Source organism: Anarhichas minor, unplaced genomic scaffold (genome assembly GCF_050575085.1).
Source record: "Anarhichas minor isolate MPS153535 unplaced genomic scaffold, ASM5057508v1 ptg000074l, whole genome shotgun sequence".
NCBI classification, from domain to species: Eukaryota; Metazoa; Chordata; class Actinopteri; order Perciformes; family Anarhichadidae; genus Anarhichas; species Anarhichas minor.
This window is the reverse complement of record NW_027466520.1, coordinates 8,427,220-8,449,156: the sequence shown is the minus strand read 5'-3', so window position 1 is coordinate 8,449,156 and position 21,937 is coordinate 8,427,220. Positions and strand designations below refer to the sequence as shown.

Below are 21,937 nucleotides of genomic sequence, written 5' to 3'. Positions count from 1 at the left end.
ACTATACAGAGAAATAATACAATTCATGGTTATTACTGAAAAAAATCATGACCATAAATAGGATCAAACAATGGATTGTATTTCATGAAATGACATTATGTTTAGCTATACAAGTGAATATTTTGAATGCAAACCACCCCCCGAAAAAGTTTCATTGCCAGGCATAACAACAAAGCAGAGCGGAGTGAGGCGGTCCTTCATTGTGAAGACAGAAATGTAATTGCATGAAATGCACGTCCTGTTCTCTTGACTAGCTTGCATAAAAGCTGGATTCATTTAAATAAACTTACAGGGCAGACAGTGTGCCAGCCCCACAGTTAAGGTTTCTAAGAGGTAGCGCTCTTCGATAAGGAAATAAGCCTCATAGGACTCCAAAGAGACGTCCGAGTCAGCTCGTTTCAGATCTGGGCAAAGTGCACCTGAACAATATAGGTGAGCTTCTCACCAGAGCCAAACCAACTTTACATAAAAGGAGCTCAGTCCTTTCCTTTGCCTTTCACTGTCACTCTTTTGCTTTACTTCCCTCCCTCACTTCTTCCTCTATTTCCCCATTTCCCTTCATCAGCCAGTTTCTTTTCTTCTCATTCCACAGATGAAATAACCCCGTCCCCTCTTTGTCAAATACTGTGAAGTAGGAAACATCTTTATTAGCATAAATGCAAGGACATATAATTCCCCTACTCCTTGAATGCGCACCCGCCCTCCTTCCATTTCCTCGTCAATGCCGGCTTCCCCATGAGTCCCCTTTTAACATATAGCGTCTTTCATTTCCCCTCCTATGGAGCAGGACACCTGGCGACCCCAAACATAAAGCTTTAATTGTGCTGACGGAGTGCCGCCCTGCAGTAATAAGGGCCACAAGAATCACTCTTGCAGCAGGGTCACCGTGTTATCAGCAAATGAGGAGAGGAAGGGGCACTGATAGCGCAGCAACAGAGACACAGCGTTGCAGGTGTGAGAAGTTTCCCATTCTACAGGAGACTCGCTCAGGGAACAAATGCTGAGTCAGGATGTGTCTAATTATTAGAGCTATGATAACAGAGCCATCCTGCTCCACCAAATGTTGTGCTCCAGTTCTGTATCTTGGGGCTCTGTTTGATAATTACCCTGCTAATAAGAGGAAGGAGGGATCAGATCAAATCAGTGCAGATAATGGGGGTTAAGTGAATTGTAAAGACCAGAATGTCCCCCTGTATTCTTCTGGTGCACTAATTACTATAGTGCTCACCATAGCAAACACAAACCCATAACATAATCTCTATTGTTGTTGCTCTCTCCAACACAAAAGACGACAACGTGAGAAACATGAGGATTGGGATCTAAGAGGTATCAAATATCATGCAGGAACAAAAGATTCAAGGGAATAATCCACAGTAGGACGGATCAAATTTGAAATATGATGCACAGGACATGCACTGCCTTCGGCTACGAGGGATAGTCGGACATTTTGTGCAGAGCTTTGCCTCTAAAGGACACCTATGATCTATGACTGTCACTCATGGATCAAGACCAGCTGGCTGAAATCAGTAGCCCTACAATTCCTCTAGAAAAAGGCATTATAATGGAAAGGGTCTGAGAGATGAGACGAGCAGACAATGTAGTTATGTTGCATTAACCATGAGAGGGTCTCCCTCCTTTGTCATCCCATAGAGCTTACTTTATTTACTGCAGGAAATCCAAAAAAAGAACAGATGGAAATGTGTCTGGGTAAGAACAAAGAGCAGGTGTTCTGGCTTCGGAGAAGGAACTGGGATTGCCCGGGGAAATGGAGAAGAGGCTGTGAGCACCAACTAATGCCTGGGCCAGTGGCCAGAAAGAACGCAGCTGCACAATTCCCACTGTCCTGGCCATCTTGTGCTCTGTGTGTCTAACACGCTTGATCTGCCAAGAGCTCCTGTTAATTAACTTCTCCATACAGCTGCATAATTACTCCTCTAACCTTCCCTATCACTCGCTCGCTGGTGCGTACCATATTTTTCTGCCCTTGTTCGTTGTCCATTACCTTGCTCATGATGCTCATCCAACAACTCAGAGAGTTTTGGACAACAGGGATCGCACGCTACGCCAACAGCAATACTGCTCGCGTATAAGTTTGGCACGGACTTGATACGCGAGCAGTTTTTCGAGACGGAGACAAAGACTGGTGGAATTATTTTACAAGACGTTGTTGTCTGAAAGGCGTTTACATGCTGCACACTCTTTTCTACGGTCCCTTCTGTTCGGATGTATTCACCAGCTTGTGCATGTTCTGTCTCTATAATCAGGCAGCTGTATCGCAGTAAGGGAAGAGACATAATTGTATGCTTTCTTTTCCATTCAGCCCAATCCAGTGTGTGAAGTGTGAAAGTATTCACTGTTGTCTTGGTTACATCTTCCCTCTTGTCTTTTCTGCCTCTATAAATAACACTACAGGGTGTGAACTCAGAGGAAGCCCCCATTGGTATGAGTCAACAGTTGGAACACAGTGTGAAGCATCAAGTAGCAAAAATGAATGGCAGAATGCAAAAAAATGACATTTGAAACCAGGTGAAGTGAACATCCTCAGATTACGTGTATTGATCCAGATTAGGAGATGACTTGGGACACAAGAGATCTATATAAACCACACAATGAACATAGACGTGTAGTGTATTAGAGCACTAATAAACAAAGCAACATGACACAATGGCATGTGATCCCCATACTTGTGGTAGCATGACCTTCTCTTAAACCTGTGCATGAGAAATCTGACCCTGGAAGTGAGCCGATAGGATTCCAGTGTGCGACTGTTGATCCTGGCTTGCAGGTAGGATTTAGCGCATTTTGTATTTAGTCGCTCTGCTTTTAGTGTAAGTGTGTAAGAAACTGCACCTGTTTACTGTGGAACCAAGGCTATATAGACCTGATGTGCGTCGAGATAAGGCGACAAGGTGCCGTGAAGACACAATTGCACACAAGGTTGCCGAGGCTTACAGATACTGGTTTAACTCAATGTCAATAAGGATGATTTTTCAACATTGATACATCGAAAATTGATGCAAAATCTTCAAATCATAATTATCAAATAATCTCAACATATCAATTATCTCATAGTCAAGCTGTGCCTGGGTATTCCACTGCAGGTGAAACTACACCAGCGGCAGTGAAAATGTTATTTTCCCCGAGTGTCACGTGTAAAACAAGCAAAGCAGCAGTGAACACGCAGAAACCACAGTGGTTGCTGCATCCTGCAAATTTGCTGCTCCCATCAGTCCTTCTGAGAGTTGTAACTGCCTGTCTGGGGTGGGTGGGTGATGTCACTGACGCTTTCCGGTGCGCTGCTCCTGTAATGGAGTCAATTTAGCTCCACGCTGAGCCGTTTCTGTCCGGCCTCACCCCATGAAGGACACATTAGTCCCCCCCCGCCCTCCATCCCACCATCATGATTTCTTCTCTCAGTTCTCTCCTTCACTTCCTGCTATTTCGTCCAATCTTTCTCTCCACGCCTCTCCCACTTTATATCTTATATCCCCACATGAACATTTCTTTTTTTCTGTGCTACAGTTCATCCCACCTCACCTCTCCTGCGCTGCAATAAATATGCTCCGCCCGAGAATGATACGGCCCTGCATGAGGATACAAGCATAATTATATCATAGTCAAATGAACACTGCAGCAAAAAGAGATGAAATGCTAATCAGTGGCACTGAGAGTAGCGATAGGACTCAGAGAAATGTGGATATCACACTCACACATAGACACAACCTCATACACATATCCCAGTAGCCTGAGAGTGTATTTTGGAATAAAGTAAACATCACTTTCACTGGGTTGTTCAGTTTCTTGGAAGCCGTTGTGTGGGAGAGCGTTGTATTTAAAACGCCCCACTATCTGAGACGAGCACTCCCTGACTCCTTTGAAGCTGCTTCAACTTTAACCCCAGACAAGTTTCATAATCTCTCTGAACATTTTTTGGTAAAAAGAACCCCAAAACAACAACTGTTTTAACCAAGACCATGAATACAAGTTGTTGTCCATTAAAGTGCACCACAGACATTCCCTCTCCATCACCTTCCTGTATTCCTTTTGCTCTGCTCCAGGCAGAGTTCCATGAGCTTATTAATACACACCAGTCACACCCTTCCAGCCTCCAACTCCATCCCCTCCATCGCTGTCTCTTGCATGACAACACAAAGAGGGGATTAAGTTATCAGGATGATAAAGTGATATCCGTAGACTTCTGTAGCTGCGCTAAATTTGACTTGTCGCAGTGGAAACTGAACTTTAAATAGCCCACTCTATGTTTATGCCAGATTAGTACCTTCGCACGCACGGCTCACTGGCTAATTTGCCTAAATTGTCTTACGCGGTGGCGTCAGATTAGGTGGTGTGATGACTTGCACTCTTGCTGCACGAGCCTGCGGTTTTGTCATTCAGAGTTCACTCAGGGGGTAGAGGAGGCACAGAAAAAAGCAGGGTCACATTCTAAAAGCAACACATTCAAGCTCTATTTCAATTGCATGAAATATTAACTAGCTCTAAGTACAAAACGTAACGTACTATTTGGGAGGATAGAGGTTACATGCGGTGTCCTCCACAGGGGAAGAGTTAACATTCAGGGCAGTTTTCTCTGCTGGATAGAAGAGCGGAGGATAGTGGGTGGGCGTGTGGGTGGAGGCCATGCAAATTGGCATCAAGGGAAGAAAAAGAAGAGAAAAATAGATGAAGCAGCAGGATGGAGAAGTTAACGAAATGAATTAAAAAAGGGATTTAAAGAATTGATGTTCTGGTGTTTTATGGCATCAATAAATTATGGGTACAGGTACAGTGAATCACTGCCCCACATTCCAGATTGTATATTCCCTGATGTGTCGACAACTCTGTGTCCCAGTCCCAAATTGAACCTGACTCGGCTCTGTTTGTATTACTGGACATTACGCCCTGTCACACTTTAGGCACAGTCAGCTAAATGCACACATGTCTAGTATATACATAAACACAGATATGAGATACAATCTAAACTCTGAACTCTAAAATAAGAGTCACCACCGGGACTGCTCAGTTGAAACAGAGTTCACGTGAAGAAGGAGAGACACGTAAGAGGGGAGATTACTGTACATGCACTCACAGTTAGGGAAATGCACAGGGTTTCTATTGTGCTACTGTACAAATCAGGAGTGGAACATGTGCCTTGCATAGAGTGGTGCACTCCAAGCAGGCTGAACACACATGGTCATTAAACATTTACCTCAATCTGCAGTGACCAAGAGTGAGAGAGGGGGGAGTCGCCAGCTAACATCCATTTGACAGCAATATTGATGGAACTTTTGGATCGAACCAAGCATCAAATAAATAGAGTTAGGAAATTATTTATGGACTATCGATTGTTGTACCTCAGTGGTGTGTTTTGTTTCCCATTGTCAGTCTTCCACAGTATGTGGCCTATAGCAACAAACACTGTGAGGGGGTCTGGCTGCAGTTGCAAGCAGGAGAGGAGAGGAGACGAGACGAGCCCTGAAGCTATCTGTAAAATCTTTTGGATAGGAGCCACCTCGCTCTTATGGTCACAGAGTCACAACCTTAACCAAAGCACCATCCCTGTGAAGCTGTGTCTATGGCTCTCCTTTATAATAGGCTTTTATCCCTCCAACTGCTGCAGTCTGTTACTCTGATACACTGTCGATCACCTCTCTCTCTCTCTCTCTCTCTCTCTCTCTCTCTCTCTGCTTGTGGTATTTCCCTGTCCTTGCTCGATCTTTCCTTTTCTTTTCTTTAGCCAAAACTCCCTGTTAATGTCTGCGAGCACTTTGTAGATTCTTTGCAATTCAAGTAGATGTCCTGGCTATCAATATTTCATATCAAAATCCTTTATAGCAGCGCCTCGCCGGTGCCACCAAATACAAATGAGTGCTTTGTCAGAGCAAGGCGGCAGAGATATCTATGGCTAATGCGATTGGGGATTTCATTATCATACAATTCAAGCACGTAGAAAAGAAAAAAACTGTCTCAGCAAAACGTTAGCTCAACCAGAGCTCATGTTTAATCAAAAGGACTGCGAACTAAATTTGTTTGACATTTGCTATTGAGATGGTATTTAATGTATTCTTGTAAATGGAGCCCCACACTTTGCTGAGCACTTGAATTGCAACGTGCTTTGCATGATGCTGTCCGTGCAATGTTCTACATGGCTGGCTACAGTGTGCCGCATTTGCAGTCCTACACGGTCCTACACACGCAATATACCCACGTGCGTGCAGCGTGCACTAATGTCATCCGCCTGCATCTTTCAGTACAGGGCCCTGTGATGGCATGCAAACTTTACACTGCGTGATAATAGTATGTATGGCTAACGTGTTAGCAAGTCTATTGACACATCCACGAGATACAGAGCAGTATTAGCATTACTGTAATACGTTCACCGGGTAGTCGCTCACTTTTTTGTTTTTCGTTAAATCAGCGGCCTGCTGCTGCAAAACAACGCTGATGAGATCAGTGAGAATGAACCAAAACAGCAAAGTTGCAGGTTGTGAAATCAAAATCAATAAGTTAAAAGATGCTAAAATGTGCCGTAGAGTTGAGGGCAGAGACAAAATTGGGTGATAATTGTCTGTGGGTTTGTCACTACAAGCGACGTCTTTCACATCACTATTATTATTACAATCATCATCTGATCCTTTTTTAATAAAAATATAGTGGTTAAAGCAGCTTTAAGTTAAAGCAACATCTATTTTTTATACATGTTCACCTCCACCTGCTCGTGCCCATGTTCTGATTTTTGTTCCGCCTGGAGACAGAAAAGCCAATCGCTTCAGAGCGTCCTCAGCGTCCCACAACGACTCTAAGCCTCTGCTTGGCCTTCTATCAAACAGGCTAAACAGACAAACCGTTTTAATGAGCCCGCCTTTGGCCCCGTTTAGCTTAAACTGATATATGCCAGCAATGCTAATTGATTCGCCATCGTCATGAGGGTGCGATTGTTGCGTTGGGAAGCAGACGGGACGTCGCAGCTGACACTATGTTACAGGGCTGTAAAATTGTGTCCTCAGACTCTGTGGTGTCGTCAGAGGGGATTAGGCCGGGTAACAGCACATCAGGTTGGGGGAGTGTCTGCCTGTCAGTCAGACACTCCTGACTGACGGAGGCTGTATTTATACCTCTCACCAGAGTTAATCCTAGCAAGAAGACAGACTTGAGCTTTCAATTAGGAAAAGAGTAATTTGTGGAATTTACACGGTGAAATTACACCGCCGTGATTAAATCGGCGCACCTCTTATACACAGCGAAATGTTAAACATTTTAAAATGAATATTTATCAAACTTTTAAACTATGAAACATAAACAGCATTCCTCTGTCACAACTTTCCGCTGCCAAAGTGTGTGCTGTTTCTCCTGGCACATTCCTCCAACTCTGAGGAGATTCATCAGCTGATAGATATAAGAGCAGTGAGTGAATCTCAAGTGGCGGCATGAGACAAATACAAAAAATAAATACAAGTATTACTGCAAAAGAAATTGAGACGTCAAGAAAAATACAGATAAATATGAATCTTTTGATGAATACATCCCTGTACTTCTTCAGCGGCCTGAGAGAGAAAGTGATCTGTCAAGTTAACAAAATTGCTGCCTAAGGAGTGGAAATGAAACTGACACAACGCTATCTTGTCTTTCATCTGTCGTCATCTGAATATTTCTCAGTCGGTGCGGTGTCTGTGCATATATACATGTATCTGTGTATGTACTATTGTGTGCCTGAGACTACCTCTGAGACATACATACACAGGCACACGGAGCCAAAAGGTCACCCTGGAAGTGCGTCACTTGATAAAATTACACGCCTTAACTAGAATTAAAGGCCAGGGTTTTGTCAGCTGTGACATGTGAAGAAAGGGAATAAATACATATTGAAGTAATACCAGAGGAGATGAATCATGCATCCAAGGGTGGATGATTCATAGCCTTACCCGATTTAATACTTCGCTTTATAATCCGCATGAGCTTTTACCCATTCACAATAAAGCTATATGTCTAAATGAGACCTCCTAATCTCCCCCTGTATTCCCAGATATTAACCAGTGAAGATTATAATCTAGATTTTCCGGTTTTATTTCCTGCATGATTGCACACACTGCTGCTTACTCTCGCTCAGTGTGTTGAAAAGTGGTGAGACTGGTCGCCTTGTGGGTATTTTTAGAAGTGAGCTTTCCTTTACATCTGCCTTTAAATGTTAAGACTTTATAATGCTAGGCCTAATGATGTCTATCTGTGTATATCTGTGGCATAACGTTACTTTTATGGCAACATTAATGCAGTTTTAAAGCGGTGTTAGGGTGATCCACATAGAGCGAGACTACGGACTGTAGAGTGGGTGAAAGCAACCACTCAAAAAGGCGAGAATAGCAACACTGGAAACGTGGCAAAGGCCGGTACTACTTTGCTTTGTATCAACAGTCATCCATCAATATTAGTATTGTTATTCGCATTCAGGCACCTTATTCAATACCTTGGAATAGGAGGCGAAAACTAGGGATGCTTAAGAGTGCTAGGTGGCCTTTAGATACTGTCACGCTATTTAAGGGGGATTTATTGCAAAACAAGTATACTTTAAAAATCTTTAGTTGGGTCAATTCCAGAAGCAGCGGTCAGCACCGGTAAGTCTGGGTGCACGGACTTCTAGTGGGTTTGGCTGATTCATATCCCAGCATGCATTGTAAATTAAATACATTTAGGTGGGAGAAGTGCCATACATGTTTATTAGTTTTGTATGAAATAATAGAGAGGAGACTTAAGAGGAAACGAGTGATATGGGAGAAAGGGTAAATGATTGGAGGACACTGTGGTAAGATGAAGGCAGAGAAGAAAAGGTAAACAAGCATATTTCCCACCAGAGATGTGCATAATCAATGAAGGGTATGAAGAGAATAAACTTACCAGTGAGTCACTGAAGGTGAATCACATCAAGAAAAGAGCTGAGCTGCTGTAAAAGTAGCACCAAGTTCAGAAAAATAAATAAATAAAAATCCAGACATAAATACACAACATCAGCTGGAGTCGAGGGAGTGAAACAGCAAATATCAGAAACAAGGTAAAAAGCATTGGCACAAGCATAGTGTGGTAGCTCGATGGTGTTTCTTGGTTGACACTGCACACACTACACAGCCTTGTACTCTGAAATACAACCAGACAGTTGGGCCTTTCAACACAGCGGTCAATACCTGAGAGTCATCCTATCGATTGGCAAGGCTTCAACCAAATGTCAACACCCAACAGACCAAAATCTTCCCTGATCCTGCAATAATGGAGGACAGATCCTTCTTGAGCTGGCAGCAACCGATAAAAACTCAAATTATCTGACACCAGAAAATGTCCAGGGTGACCGGTCCTTTTTAAACTTCGTGGACACATACATGTCTTGACTACAGACAGGTGACCAGACCCACATCTACACACACAGCACACCAGAGAAAAGCAGAAGGCCAAGGGTGTGTCAGCTGCTGATCCTTTGGCCCATTGCTTGGCTTCCTGACGATGACATGGGGCCATGTGCTCTTCATCCCTGTGTGCCCTCTGGCCAGCCGTGTCTTTTCATCCAGTGGCAGTAAGCTGATTACGATGATAGGGAGCTGAAGGTATCAATACCTCTTGTCACCTCGTCTCACTAGACACACAGATGGACAGCTCCAGTTGAGTGCACATTTAATGATGTGTTTCACTGATTTACTGGTTTTATGAATGGCTTTGATAAAAACTGAATGGCACAGGATGAATGGAATGAATAGAACATATACGGTTGTTAATTTTTAGCTAAAATTTCACACACTGCTGTTAGGAGGATTATGCTGTGACTTTGAGCTACATAAAGATTTCAATTACTGTCAGGGACGCTGTTTTTTAGAGGAGCAGCACAAAATTTATATCAAACTTTTGTTAAATCCTAAACAATACGGTGTAATGCAACATGATATTTTTCACATTCATTCTCTGGACATCTGTAGTTGTTGAGATGTTTCTGTCTGAACCAAAGTAGTGGACTGAACAACAAACACTGGAACATATCTCAAGAAAATTCAAGTAAAGAAACTCTTAAAAGGAGCAGAAATATCTCCTGCCGTGGGCAGAAATTGTTAAATGTTGTGCTTAAACTTTTATGACTGAATATGAGAATACACTATTTAAGATGAACCTGTTGCATTATGGATGTCAGATATAGGAGAACCAAAATGTAAGGTGGATTAGAGCATTTGAAGCCAGGCAGAGTTACTGTGGTCAGCACTGAAGAACTCCTGTGGTTCAGCAGAAGACGCGGGAGGCCCACACACACATCAAAAAGCACGAAATATAATAATTTCTTCTGTCACTTCCCGGGGTGCGGGGAGACAGCAAACAGCTGGCAGCACAGCCCACAGTGACGCCAGCAGCACGATGACACAAGAGAAAAGTGAAGCGAGAAAGAGGGGAAGACAATGCATGGAAACGGAGGCGGTCCTACGGAGGAGCAAAAATAGGACAGAAGAGCTTCTGCTTTGTCACCCAGTATCCATGGGGTAATAGCTAACAAGTGGCTTTAACCCTTCTGAACCTCTAACTAATCCGCGCTATCTGTCTCCTTTGTCGTTTACGTCCTCGGAGTCTCTGTCGTAGAGCAGAGGTTTATAATTAATGCCTTATACCCGACAAAACCAATTCCCTGTTCTGCTGCTGATGCTCTGGAGACCCATGTGATCGGCCTGGAGATGGAGAGCCGGGCTGCGAAAAAAAGGCAGAGACACCATTGTTCTTCTTTTCTTCACATGAACACAAACCCAACTTGAACTTGAACAAAAAGATTCTTCCATCTCGTATAAAAACAGCAGCTCCTGCGCCGAATATGAACTGTTTGTGAACTCATCTCCGTCGCACGAAAGCAGGTAACTTCAGTGTCGGTGTTAAAGCATTGAGGAGAAATTACACAAACAGAGAAGTACCAAAGACGCTTCATCAGGGAAAAAAAAGAAAATCATCCCAGTGACAAAGCATACAATCTGAGGGCACGTTTAGTGAGACCTGAGCTGTGCTGATAAGTGTTCCCCGTACATTTGCATAAGGGGTTATTTGTGGGGGCTGAGGTACCAGCTGCTCTGCCTCTCACACAGGCTGTATAGAGATGAATTGCTCCTTGGGTGTCGATAAGTCACCATGGCAGGCCCACCACGGTCACCATGGAAACTAAGCAAACACAGCACTTCCGAGGAAACAAGTAGAATGACGTTGATTACACATTATTATTTTTTTCCTTTCAAGAGCTCCTTGGAGGGTTTTTCTTGGTCAGGGGAGACTGCCAGGACTCCAGAGGATATCCCCTTTTGTTAGTGAGGACTTTTGCGCCATTTTTCAACGTGTCTGCATTGTTTGTTTATTTATCGCATGTAAAGCTGCGCGGCTTTTGTATTGAGAAGCGGAAGAGCACCTCTACGCTTGCAGGAAGGGGACACCCCCTCAGGAAGTACTTCTCCGACCACTGGTACTGAATCAAAAGTATGATTGATAAAGAGACGAATGTAAAAACACCACAATGAATACCAATGCAGTCTCATATCACCGCTTCCATGATGGAGCGGTGGGCAAGTTCACAATTCAGCTTTCACCCCTGCGAGGAAAACAGCAGAGAGATGAAGGGGCACTGGAGGCCGCAGTTATAAGAGGAAATTGAGGACTGCAGGGCGATGGTGATAGAAAAAAAAGCGAATGTAAAAGGAGGCTATGAAAGCTGCTGTGGTGGTACAGGGAAAGGAGGTGACGGATATTGAAAGAGAGAGGGCACGGGGAGAGTGAGGGGGACAACAGTGTGGCACTCACTGTGTTGTGGCACCCTCAGATAGCTGGCTCAGCAGTATTTGAAGGCTCTCAGATAAAGAGGTGTGTGTGCGTGTGCGTGCGTCTGCATATGGGCACGTCCGTTCTTTTGCCGTACTTATGAAGGGCATAATGTGTGTACTATTGTATGTTTGTGCAGACTTGTGGAAGACATGCCGAGAGTACATAGTGTGTGTGAAGGGGGTTCACTGAAGCACGTAATAGAAACCTGATGTTCAAAGTGTTTAGAATGATGTCTCTCTTCCCGCCAGCATCCTAGTCTCCACATCTCCCCCTATTTCTGATGCCTTCTGGGACGAGGACAACCGCAGAAGACAGGGTGAGCCGACCTCATGAGCGGGGGGGACAGTGGGGGCGATGAGGAAGGCAAGAGGAGGAAGGAACACATTAGCCTCTTACCCGGAGTGTCACTCAAGCTGGCAGTGCCACCCAGCGCTGCTCACTGCTGGTCCACAGCCACTCCCAGCCTTGAGTGGGATTTATGTCACGCTTTGACGGTGCTCAAACCTGGAGCTTTATGCCTATTTTCATCTCCTGGGCTTTTTGCAGGCTGAACAGGCATGATATATGCAACTCATTGTGTGCAACAAGAAATGGGTAGGGTAATGAGTAGTGCTTACTCAAAGTGGCAACAAGTTTTTCTCTAAATACTAGTGATAGTGATGAACCCACAGAGAATTAACTCCTGGATCTGCAGTTCCCCTTAGCTCTATGGAGCGTTTAGCATCTTTTTACTCAGCATATTTTGTTTCCCTCTAACAGCCCTCATAGCATTATTTTCAATGAAAAAAAGTGTTATTGTACGCCACCTGCTCAGCACCAAAACAGCGGACAGATAAAGTTAGCGAGTAGCTGGTGAACAGATGAATAGCCAGATGATTCCCTCAGGAGTTGGTGGAGACCAAAACAGAGCTATTGGACTTACATCCATCGGGTAGACACAAACACAACTCCTAATTAATGCTGATGTTGCTCCATCTGTGCTGGGTGTGTAAATGGCAAACTGTTTGCGAACAAGATAGCCATCTCAACTTGAAACGTCAAAACATCTGTTTTGTTCACAGCTGGTTTCCGCTGCCTCCTTATTTTACTTACTTCGCGTACGAGCTGAGGAGAGAGCGACATAGGTATGTGGAGATGTTGAGACATTTATTAGTTAAGTGACAGGAATCATAATTGGTTAATCATTCAAGTCTTTTATCAAAACCAAATGCCAAACATCCACTAGTTCTGGCTTTTGAGTAATGAAAAAGTGCTGCTTTTGTATCTTTCATGTCATTCAAAAATAATCTTTGGACTGTTGGTCAGACAAAAGAAGCTATTTTATGATATCACAGGGGCTCTGGAAAATGAACATCAATTATACTAAATGATTACTTGACAGATTAACTGATTATGAAAATAATTCTTAGTTGTAGCCCTTGTCATAGCAGCTTTGCTCACTTAGGAAATGTGAGGGTGTATTCTGGGGATGACAGTAGAAGACTACTGACTAATTACTTATGAGGTTTCAGCCATCAGGCTTCTCACACCATCTGGCCACTCATTAGCCTTGGCTTGCATTGGCCATATTAGACTTGTGCTAAAGTGAGTTTTTCTTGTTCCACTTAAGTTCCACTGAATCCAGTTGTGCCTGTTGTTCTCTCCCATCTCTATTCCTTAAAGTGTGCGAATAACATACTGTATACTGGTCGTGGCTCGTGAGTTTCACTTAATGATGTCTTTATTCATGAATCGCCACATGCATGGTCAAGTGTAATAAGCCTTAAGACAGGCCAGTGGGCTCTGTAGGGACACCATTGCCGGTAAGCTGCATCCAGACTGTAATTCCTTTGCATGCGAGTTCCCACTGGTAATCATGAAAATGGATGGGAAAAAAGCAGCAGCGGGCTATTTGTGCAAAGCAAAGCAAAAGGGAGAGAAGAGGATGGACGTGTGATTTGCCATTACTGCAAACATTAATCAATGACCAATGTGTGGAATTATAAAAAAATGTACAACGGCATGGTTTCATGAGATCAATTTTAAGGGTCAGCAGCATCGATAGCTCCACCTGGTTCATCTTCAACAACGTCCTTCGCTTCATTTCAAATTCCTTTTCAACTCTGCGGGTGAAACTCACAGATACTACATTGCTTTAGTCAGATCAATAAAGGGCTGCAGTTTCCTAACCTCCACTTCATTTAAAACATGACCTTGGTATACCTCTGCCGGAAAACCCGAATGAGATCAAGTCTGCCTCTTAACAGTGACAGATAATCAGACACAGGCAGTAAGAAATGCTTTTATGATATGAACTGCTGATTTAATGTTCCCCTTGTGTATTATTTGGCACACACATTTCTATTTTTACATACAGTGGTCTATCAACTACATCAGGAATCAAATGCAAGTGTAAAACTCAGCTACACGACATCAGTCCATAGATCTTAAGGTGACCTTAGTGGTTCACAGCCAACAGATATCACAACCCCAGTAAGCGTGCGGCGCTATTGTTATGAAAGTTGATATTTGCTGCTTAGTAACATAACCATATATTCAAACAGCACCAACTGAGTGGAAAGTGCTCTACCCACTGCTTACACCACTAGAGCAGTTTGCTGTCCATATGAGGAAATTTGTGTTTAGAGTGAGTAAATAGCAGAACAAACGAGTATATACAACAATTCAGACACTTTTCATGAAAACAATAGAAGGCACCGTTACAAACGCTTTAAACAAATGAAACAGCTGGCGTATACAAGTTATGAAAGTGACACCAGAGTGCATTGTGAAGGCGCTTTCACCATCATTTCAACCCCAATATTACATAATAACTAATTCAGATCTGAACCATTACAGAACTGATTTCCACTTAAGATAAGACTGATGTTGCAGGTGACTTCTGAAGAGAGAAGAAAGGCAGCAGTGAGCAGGGCTACTGGGTTAAAGTGTGGCCTGTTAGATCCAGATGATAAATGCTGCTGCCTCTGGCCATGCAGGGACTATAAGAACTCATCCCACCTATAATCTAGGTCTAGGAGGTTCTCTCTTATCTGATTATGATTGCAGGGTAAAGAGGATTTAGGTGCTGCTGTCTAAATGCTAGGCTGTACTGATTAGAGGCCCAGTGAAGGACTTATGTAACTAGGAGGCTGCAGGAGGGAAGATGGTGTGCTCTACCTAAATTACACTCCTTTTTTAATGCATCCCAATAACTTGCTGAAAGCCAAATAAGATAATGTGGTTAAACGATAACTCCTACAGGGTGGCGTTGTTATCAGCTGCTCTGCTTCTTGCACGGAGGCATCACCGTGACAGGGTTATGACCCACAAACACCAAAATCTGATTTCACGTCTGCATCACAAAATAAGCGAAAGTAACAAGCTGAAAAAATAAAAAAATTTCCATAAAATGCCAACGCGTATCGATTTATCCCTCTGAAGACTGACCACAATCCATGCAGAGATGAAAGGCTGATCATGAAACACAAGGGAGCAGACCTGCTGCTTCAACTGGGCAGAATATTTGACTTAACGCTGACTAAAGGACTCTCCATCACTTTCCCCGCTTCCCTTTATTTTTTTGACTCTCCCACTATCAGAAACTGCATCAATACGCACACACGAGAGCCAAATGCTTTGCTCCAGTGCTATAAGAGCCTGGAAGGAAACAGACGGATGGAGAGTTAGAGGCTGTCTGCAGTGATCTGAAACAACAGGCAGCTGTGGAGTTACAGTGTGCTCACTGAATTTGCTCTCACTGATTCAGCAAATTAATAAACAAAACAAAATGGTTGTATTGCGCATTAAGACATGAATGACAGAAATATTGCCATTTGAGGTGTCTGTTACAGTACCGTATTATGCTATTATGTCATCATCATGAACAGTGTCTGCGGTCGGTGGACTGACTTTGGTTGCCTCCAAGCGTGGGAGGACCAAAGAGCTGGAGTCTGCACCCATACAGGCCCATTGCTCAGCATTCCCACTAGCTTGACTGGATTATTAGATAAAGGGGAGAGTAATGGTGCACATACACATTAGGCTGGACATGGCTGATGTAGAGAGGAGGGGGGAAATGGAAAACCCAACTTGAAATGTCTGGCAAGTAGAAACATTGATCTCTTTAAAATGCTCTGAATCCTCTGCCGGTATTTTCCCAGACTGCCCAGACTGGAAGGACTCTAAAGTGAAGAAACCCCTAGAGAGCGGAATGTTTTCATGTCTAGAAGCTTTGCATGAACACAAATCAAAAATAAAGAGATGCTGCTATTGCAAACTACGCTTTACATATATTACAACTGAGCACTGTAGGCATCCATGTAACACCTGGAAATGAATTTATGATGCCAGGAACACAGCGTGACTCATATGTTAATGTTGAAGCTCTCACTAAATCAGTAATTGTCTGCTAAACGGTTGGGTCCGGATATTTATTACACGCTGTCTGCATATCTTTGTGCTTACCTGAAAGAAATGCATCTCATTACATTTCCCGTCACGTAGACGAAACACGCCTCCAGTGGAAACACTAAGGCAGGATAGGACATTTACATACAAGTTATATGAACCAAGATCCATGTTTGCAGGAATGATGGTCATATATTTACGCAGGGAAAAGTCACTGTATTTCAGACTCCTTACAGCACTCCGGCAATTTGGATATGACTTCCTTTTATGAGCTCGTGCTAAGTGTATTTGCAGTGCAACTACACTCGTGACTCATTGTAAACAAAAGGGTCAGGGCAGCACAAATCCTTCTGGCTCAATATCAAGGATGAAACGTTCTACTGGATTAATAGAAATTATAGCCCCGCGGTCAGCAAACGACGGCAACATCGATGCTATGTTTTTTTCCAAACATGAGTGCCACTCTAATCTTCTATAATTTAATAGCACATGACAGTATTTTACCAGTGGCTATAAGCTGTGGAGATACTCTTAACAGAACGGAGATGTTAAGAAAGGCCATTTTTTGTAATTGTATTTTCAAAAAAGTTTCCAAAACATTGTGACGGAAGTCCAACTGAGGATATTTCAGGTCTAAAAGATTCCAGTAGGTGTACACATAGAGCACCAGGGCTTGCAAGATCCTGGGACCTGGAGGGTCACCTGTGACAAGCCACCCACCAGATAAAACTGAACACAAACCAAGTCCCCCCCACCTCCTCTCACAACGGGGGGCACTCAACCATGAGACACGAAGTAACACAAAGAAGCCACTGCATTAGCCAGTGTCCTTTTTGTTTTGACCATTTCATTCATTATTCATTGAGAAATGTTTGCAAAGATCCAGCTCAGCATCCCGAGGCATAACTTACATGACTGCATCTCTTACATCTCTCTCTCTCTGTCTGTCTGTCTCTCTCTCTCTGTCTGTCTCTCTCTCTCTCTGTGTCTCTCTCTCTCTCTGTCTGTCTCTCTCTCTCTCTGTGTCTCTCTCTCTCTCTCTCTCTCTCTCTCTCTCTCTCTCAGGGCTTGCCTAACCCTCGCCCGTACTCCCAATGCATGCACGATTGTTATAGCTGATGAATGTAATCCTAGCTTGATTGACCCTGCTGAAAAGGTCAGTCCTCTCATGCATAACCTTTATTTAAGGCCAGAGAGGGCCATAGGTGCTATATAGCAGCACAATGGGCTCTAACATCTGATTACGGCAGTGCAAGAGAAAGGAAGTGAGAGAAAAAGACAGAGAGGGAGAGAGAATGTGTGTATGCCAGAAGACTCTGTGATTGCATTTAACAAAGGGCTCAGGTTGCTTTGTATAAAAGCGCATGGCTGTGTACCAGCCCAGTAATGGCATTTCCTTGGTCAAGGGCTTTCAAGGGTTCTCACTGCACGATGCATGCCCCATAAAAGGTTTCCCTGACCTCGGGGAGCTGCCCCCGGCAGTCCATTTACAAATGTTCTTTCAGCTGCAGATAACCTCAGTGCGATCGCAAGGGTGAGCCATTAGAGTCACGTTCAAGATCTCCACGTAGAGCACAAAGTGGAATGTCAATTTGATATTAGGGTGGGATTTCCTTTTAAGGTTTCACAGGCTTCCCCCACGCGATAGTGAACAGGTCAGCGAAACTCAAGTGTTTCTGGAGAATGACGGTGACTGCATTGAGGAGGTAAATCATTTTAAATATCACAGAGCGTATAAAATCACCCCACCGCTGTCACCTGATTTTGCCTTGAATTAGATAGAGGTGGCCTCCTTATTATGGATTCTTGTGATATACAGCTGCAGGCGGAAATACAATTATTAAGCTGAGGCGGGATCTTTGTCAATCACAAATCACTGGTTGATGCTCGGTAAACAAGCCATGCAGGACTAATACAGGAAGGAAGAGATGTCTAGCAGCCTTATAAAGTGATCTGAAACCTATGTAATCAGTATTGTCAACATTTGTTTTGCCATTTTCAAAGCTGAATGCTGCACTACTAGCAGGATTTCAGAACTGCCTCAACACTGCACCACACGTACAAAACATCATGAGATCCCTGATATCCCACAGAGAGGATGATCATATCCACACACACACACACACACACACACACAGGACACTGGGTTTATGCTGACATGAAATATATCCTGACATGGAATATAAACCCGGCCCTGCCCTGCACTACCACGATGATGAGATCAGGATACTGGAGACCAAAGGTAAATCGCCAGTGATTGGATTTCATTTAGGGTGACCCATCTAATTGGGGAGCAAGTCCGAGTGGGGTTGGGATTAGGGGGAGTCAAAAGAGATGTCCTCATGTTACCAGGGACAGCCTGGACATTGCTACGCCGTCATCTGATTTATTTAAAGATTCATCGTGTACGAATGAAAACGGCACCTGACTGATGCAGCAGTCATCTAAACACGTGGTACATGGGGAGAAGCATCGACGACTACCTCATCAAACAGTGTACATTGTCTCAAAGTTAGGATACTAAACAGCTCCAGAATCAACGGTGTTCATTGATGCACCTGCAACAAACTTTTGCCAGCATCCTGTCATTTCGCTGACTCATCCAATCAGCGAGGAACACAGACACTTAATGGCACAGAGACTTGACAGATCTACACCGACTTACTTTATCCCTACAAAGAAAGCAACACTAGTACAAGCTGACGCACCCACCAATTATTTTGTCAAAGCAAATAGAGTCTAAATCTAGCTCCTGTAGTGATTCCACTACTAATTTAGCATCGCCAGCGCTATAAATCTTATTTTACAATTCTTGCACATCACACACCTACTTCAACTCCTCATCTTCTGCTTCTGTTCCATCCATTACATCCACACAAATTGTAACACAAATGCTGCAGCTTTCTCTATATTTAATCCATCACAAACAACTGTTGCTTCTTACAAAGATGGAAAGCAGGCAGATGGCACAAGGAACCCGGCGAGAGTACAGTGCACGTCTGTTTAAGATTCAAACTGATGAACTCGTGGTTATTTCTTTACAGGTGGGAGTAGGCCTTTAATACGTGTGCTTGTAATGTGATATGATCAAGGCAGAGTGTTCGGCTTTGAATGTGATCAGGAAATGTGAGATGGGGGCGGTGTGATCGCACTTCCAGTTTCGGTTCCCTACCTTGGCAGCCACAGAGGAGCCGGGCTTCTCCAGGAGATCCCACAGCTTCTTCCTCTTGTCTGGGCAGCAGGTGTTGTCAAACTCTATCTCTCCCTCCCGCTCCCTCATTGTCTCTGCCTCCCTCCGCAGCTCCTCATTCATCTGCTCTTTCTTCTGGTGGTAACGGGCCTGGCAGCAGGACTCCAGGTAGATCTCGTCAATCCCCCAGTAGTCCAACTCCTGGCCAAAAGAAAGGGCACACATCTCCTCCATCATGTGTAATTTGCCCGTGCGGTAAAAGTTCAGAATGGAGGTGAAGGCCCCCGGGTGCCGGTCGAAGAAGTATTCGTTTTCGTTCAGGCTGTAGTCGTCGCAGACTTCCATCAGGGAGTCGTGGGTGTTGCAGTCGCGAAGCTTGCCGAGCCGGGTCCTGGGTAGCCTGTCCAGGGTCCGCCAAAGGACTTCGTGGTTCAGACCCCCAACGTTAAGGCGGACTCTACGGGAGCGGGCTTTAGTGCGGATGATGTCGATGGGCTCTGGGGGCAGGGAGGGATCGGTTTCGATGTTGGTGGGCTTGAGCCCTTCTGGTCCAAGCTTCTCAGCCATGTTGATGGAAAAGGAGACTTATTGGGGAAGATGTCTCAAAATTGACACGAAAAAAAAAAGTCAAAAAGTTTTTAACTATGTTGGATCCTCTTTAGGCAAGTCCCTCCATGGCTGAGAAAAAAAAAGAGACAGTTTGTGAGATGACTAAATGTCAGTTTGCTATCTAAAATTGGATGTATTACACAATTTAACGTCTCTTTTTGTTGACGTGTTAAGCATATTTCAAGGCAAAAACATAAATCAGCTCTTTTCCAGAGGCACTTAGAAAGTCAGCTGTTACTTTAAGTTATCAGTCAAAAATAGTAGCTGTGGAGTGTTATTGATCCATTTCATCACATTTCTAAGAAGGCGGAATCAATGGTTTTGTTTTAACAGTCAATATGGTTGCTTTGATTTGCACTCCTCTCCAGCACTGTTGTGGTTGTGTAGTGAGGCAATGAACTCCTGCCGGATGCAGCCCCGTCGGTCAAAAATAGGACTCAATGGTGGGTCAGGAAGCAAATGAACTGAAAGAAGCCGCCAAATTCATTCATGTTTTCTTAATGGAGGAGGCAAGTGTGACAGTAATTTCTGGAGTCTCATTTACCTTATTTCTTTAATATCTGTTCCCTTACCACGTCTAGGTAATTATAATCACATTTCCTGACAAATATAACCTCTTTGCACAGAAAAAGAGCCACTGTGTAGTATTTTTAATTTAACAGAATGATCCAAATGCCCCACACACTTGGATAAGCCCTGAACAATATATTAAAAAGTTGTAAAAATTAGAGTCTTCAATCATTTATTGAGGCAGTCAAGTTCCCATTTTAAATTAGGAGCAGGGCTCATCATTGTGCAGAATTGAGATCAGCCGATGTTCTTGAATGCAACAATTTTAGTTACATTTGACACTGACTGAGTATTTGTACCAAACGTTGGCCACAAAAAAAAAGACAATTTTACAATGAAAATGGGCTAAAATGAATAGGGAGATATGTAAAGCGGCATCACGTTGATAATCTGTAAATCTTGACTTGTTCTGCAGTCCCATAAATTCAAAAGCACTGCACCCTGTTACTCTACAACGTATTGTGATGTCAGTAATATTTTTAAAATACAACACCCCCTGTGCAAATGAGTCTAAACAACCTGCACACGCAACGCACGAGTTCGGTGTTCGACTCTTTTCAAAGTATCCGAATAACAGGAAAACACTGTCACAGAGAAATAGCCTCTCTCACCTTGCCGAGATAAACCACCTTTTGCATGCAAACTCCTGTTGTTCCTGTGGGAGCAGAGGAGGGAAAAGGGAGCCGGGATCCCCCTGTAAGTCAAGCGGCCGGGACTGAAGAGAGCACTCCGCGGACGCCGCGCAGAGAACGCGCGTCCCACATTTTGTTGGAAATGAGTCGAGAAGAATGAAGCGGAGAAGAAGAAAAAACAAGAAAAAAGCTTGAACGTCTTCCTCTACAAATGATCACCGAGACGGAACCAGCTCAGGTTTCGCCATCAGAACACACTGTGGAAAAGAGTCCTGCCTTCATCCAAAAGCTCGCAGCGTACGGAGAGGACTGGCTCACTGAATCACTGTGCTGCAGACGTCGTGCGCGCAAAAGGCAACGGGAAGGAACGGGATAAGCGAACTGCGGAGGGTCCCGCTGTATACTACACAGGCAGGAGCAGAGGGGTGCACGCGGGCTGCACCACATCCTAGAGGTGGAAAAAAAAACCTATATGCAACTGGGGTGGCACGTCATGTTCCACAACCCAGCTAAATGACACCGGCGCGTTACATTTCGAGGTGTGTGACTTGGAACTCTGGTAGGAGCAGCAGGGGGAAGTATTGGACGCAGCGAGAGTTGATTAAGGGATGTCATAACATTAGGCTGTTGCTACTAACACACACTCACACACACACACACACACACACACATAAACAAAACACACGCACACACACACTGGCCATAACCGAATCCCTATAAATGCTGGTTTTGAAGT

The 21,937-nt window shown here is 43.9% G+C and overlaps 1 protein-coding gene across 1 annotated transcript in view; it reads right to left on the bottom strand.

The window, feature by feature from the left end:
• kcnb2b (potassium voltage-gated channel subfamily B member 2b) overlaps positions 1–21,207 on the bottom strand; it is a 70,315-nt gene extending 49,108 nt beyond the window's left edge. The window contains exons 1-3 of the mRNA XM_076080697.1: positions 21,181–21,207; position 20,850; positions 19,373–19,974 (exon numbers count right to left, since the gene is read on the bottom strand). Of these exons, the coding sequence (XP_075936812.1) occupies positions 19,373–19,974; position 20,850; positions 21,181–21,207 (630 nt within the window). The remainder of the gene's footprint in view (positions 1–19,372; positions 19,975–20,849; positions 20,851–21,180) is intronic.
• Between the last annotated feature and the right edge of the window lie 730 nt (positions 21,208–21,937).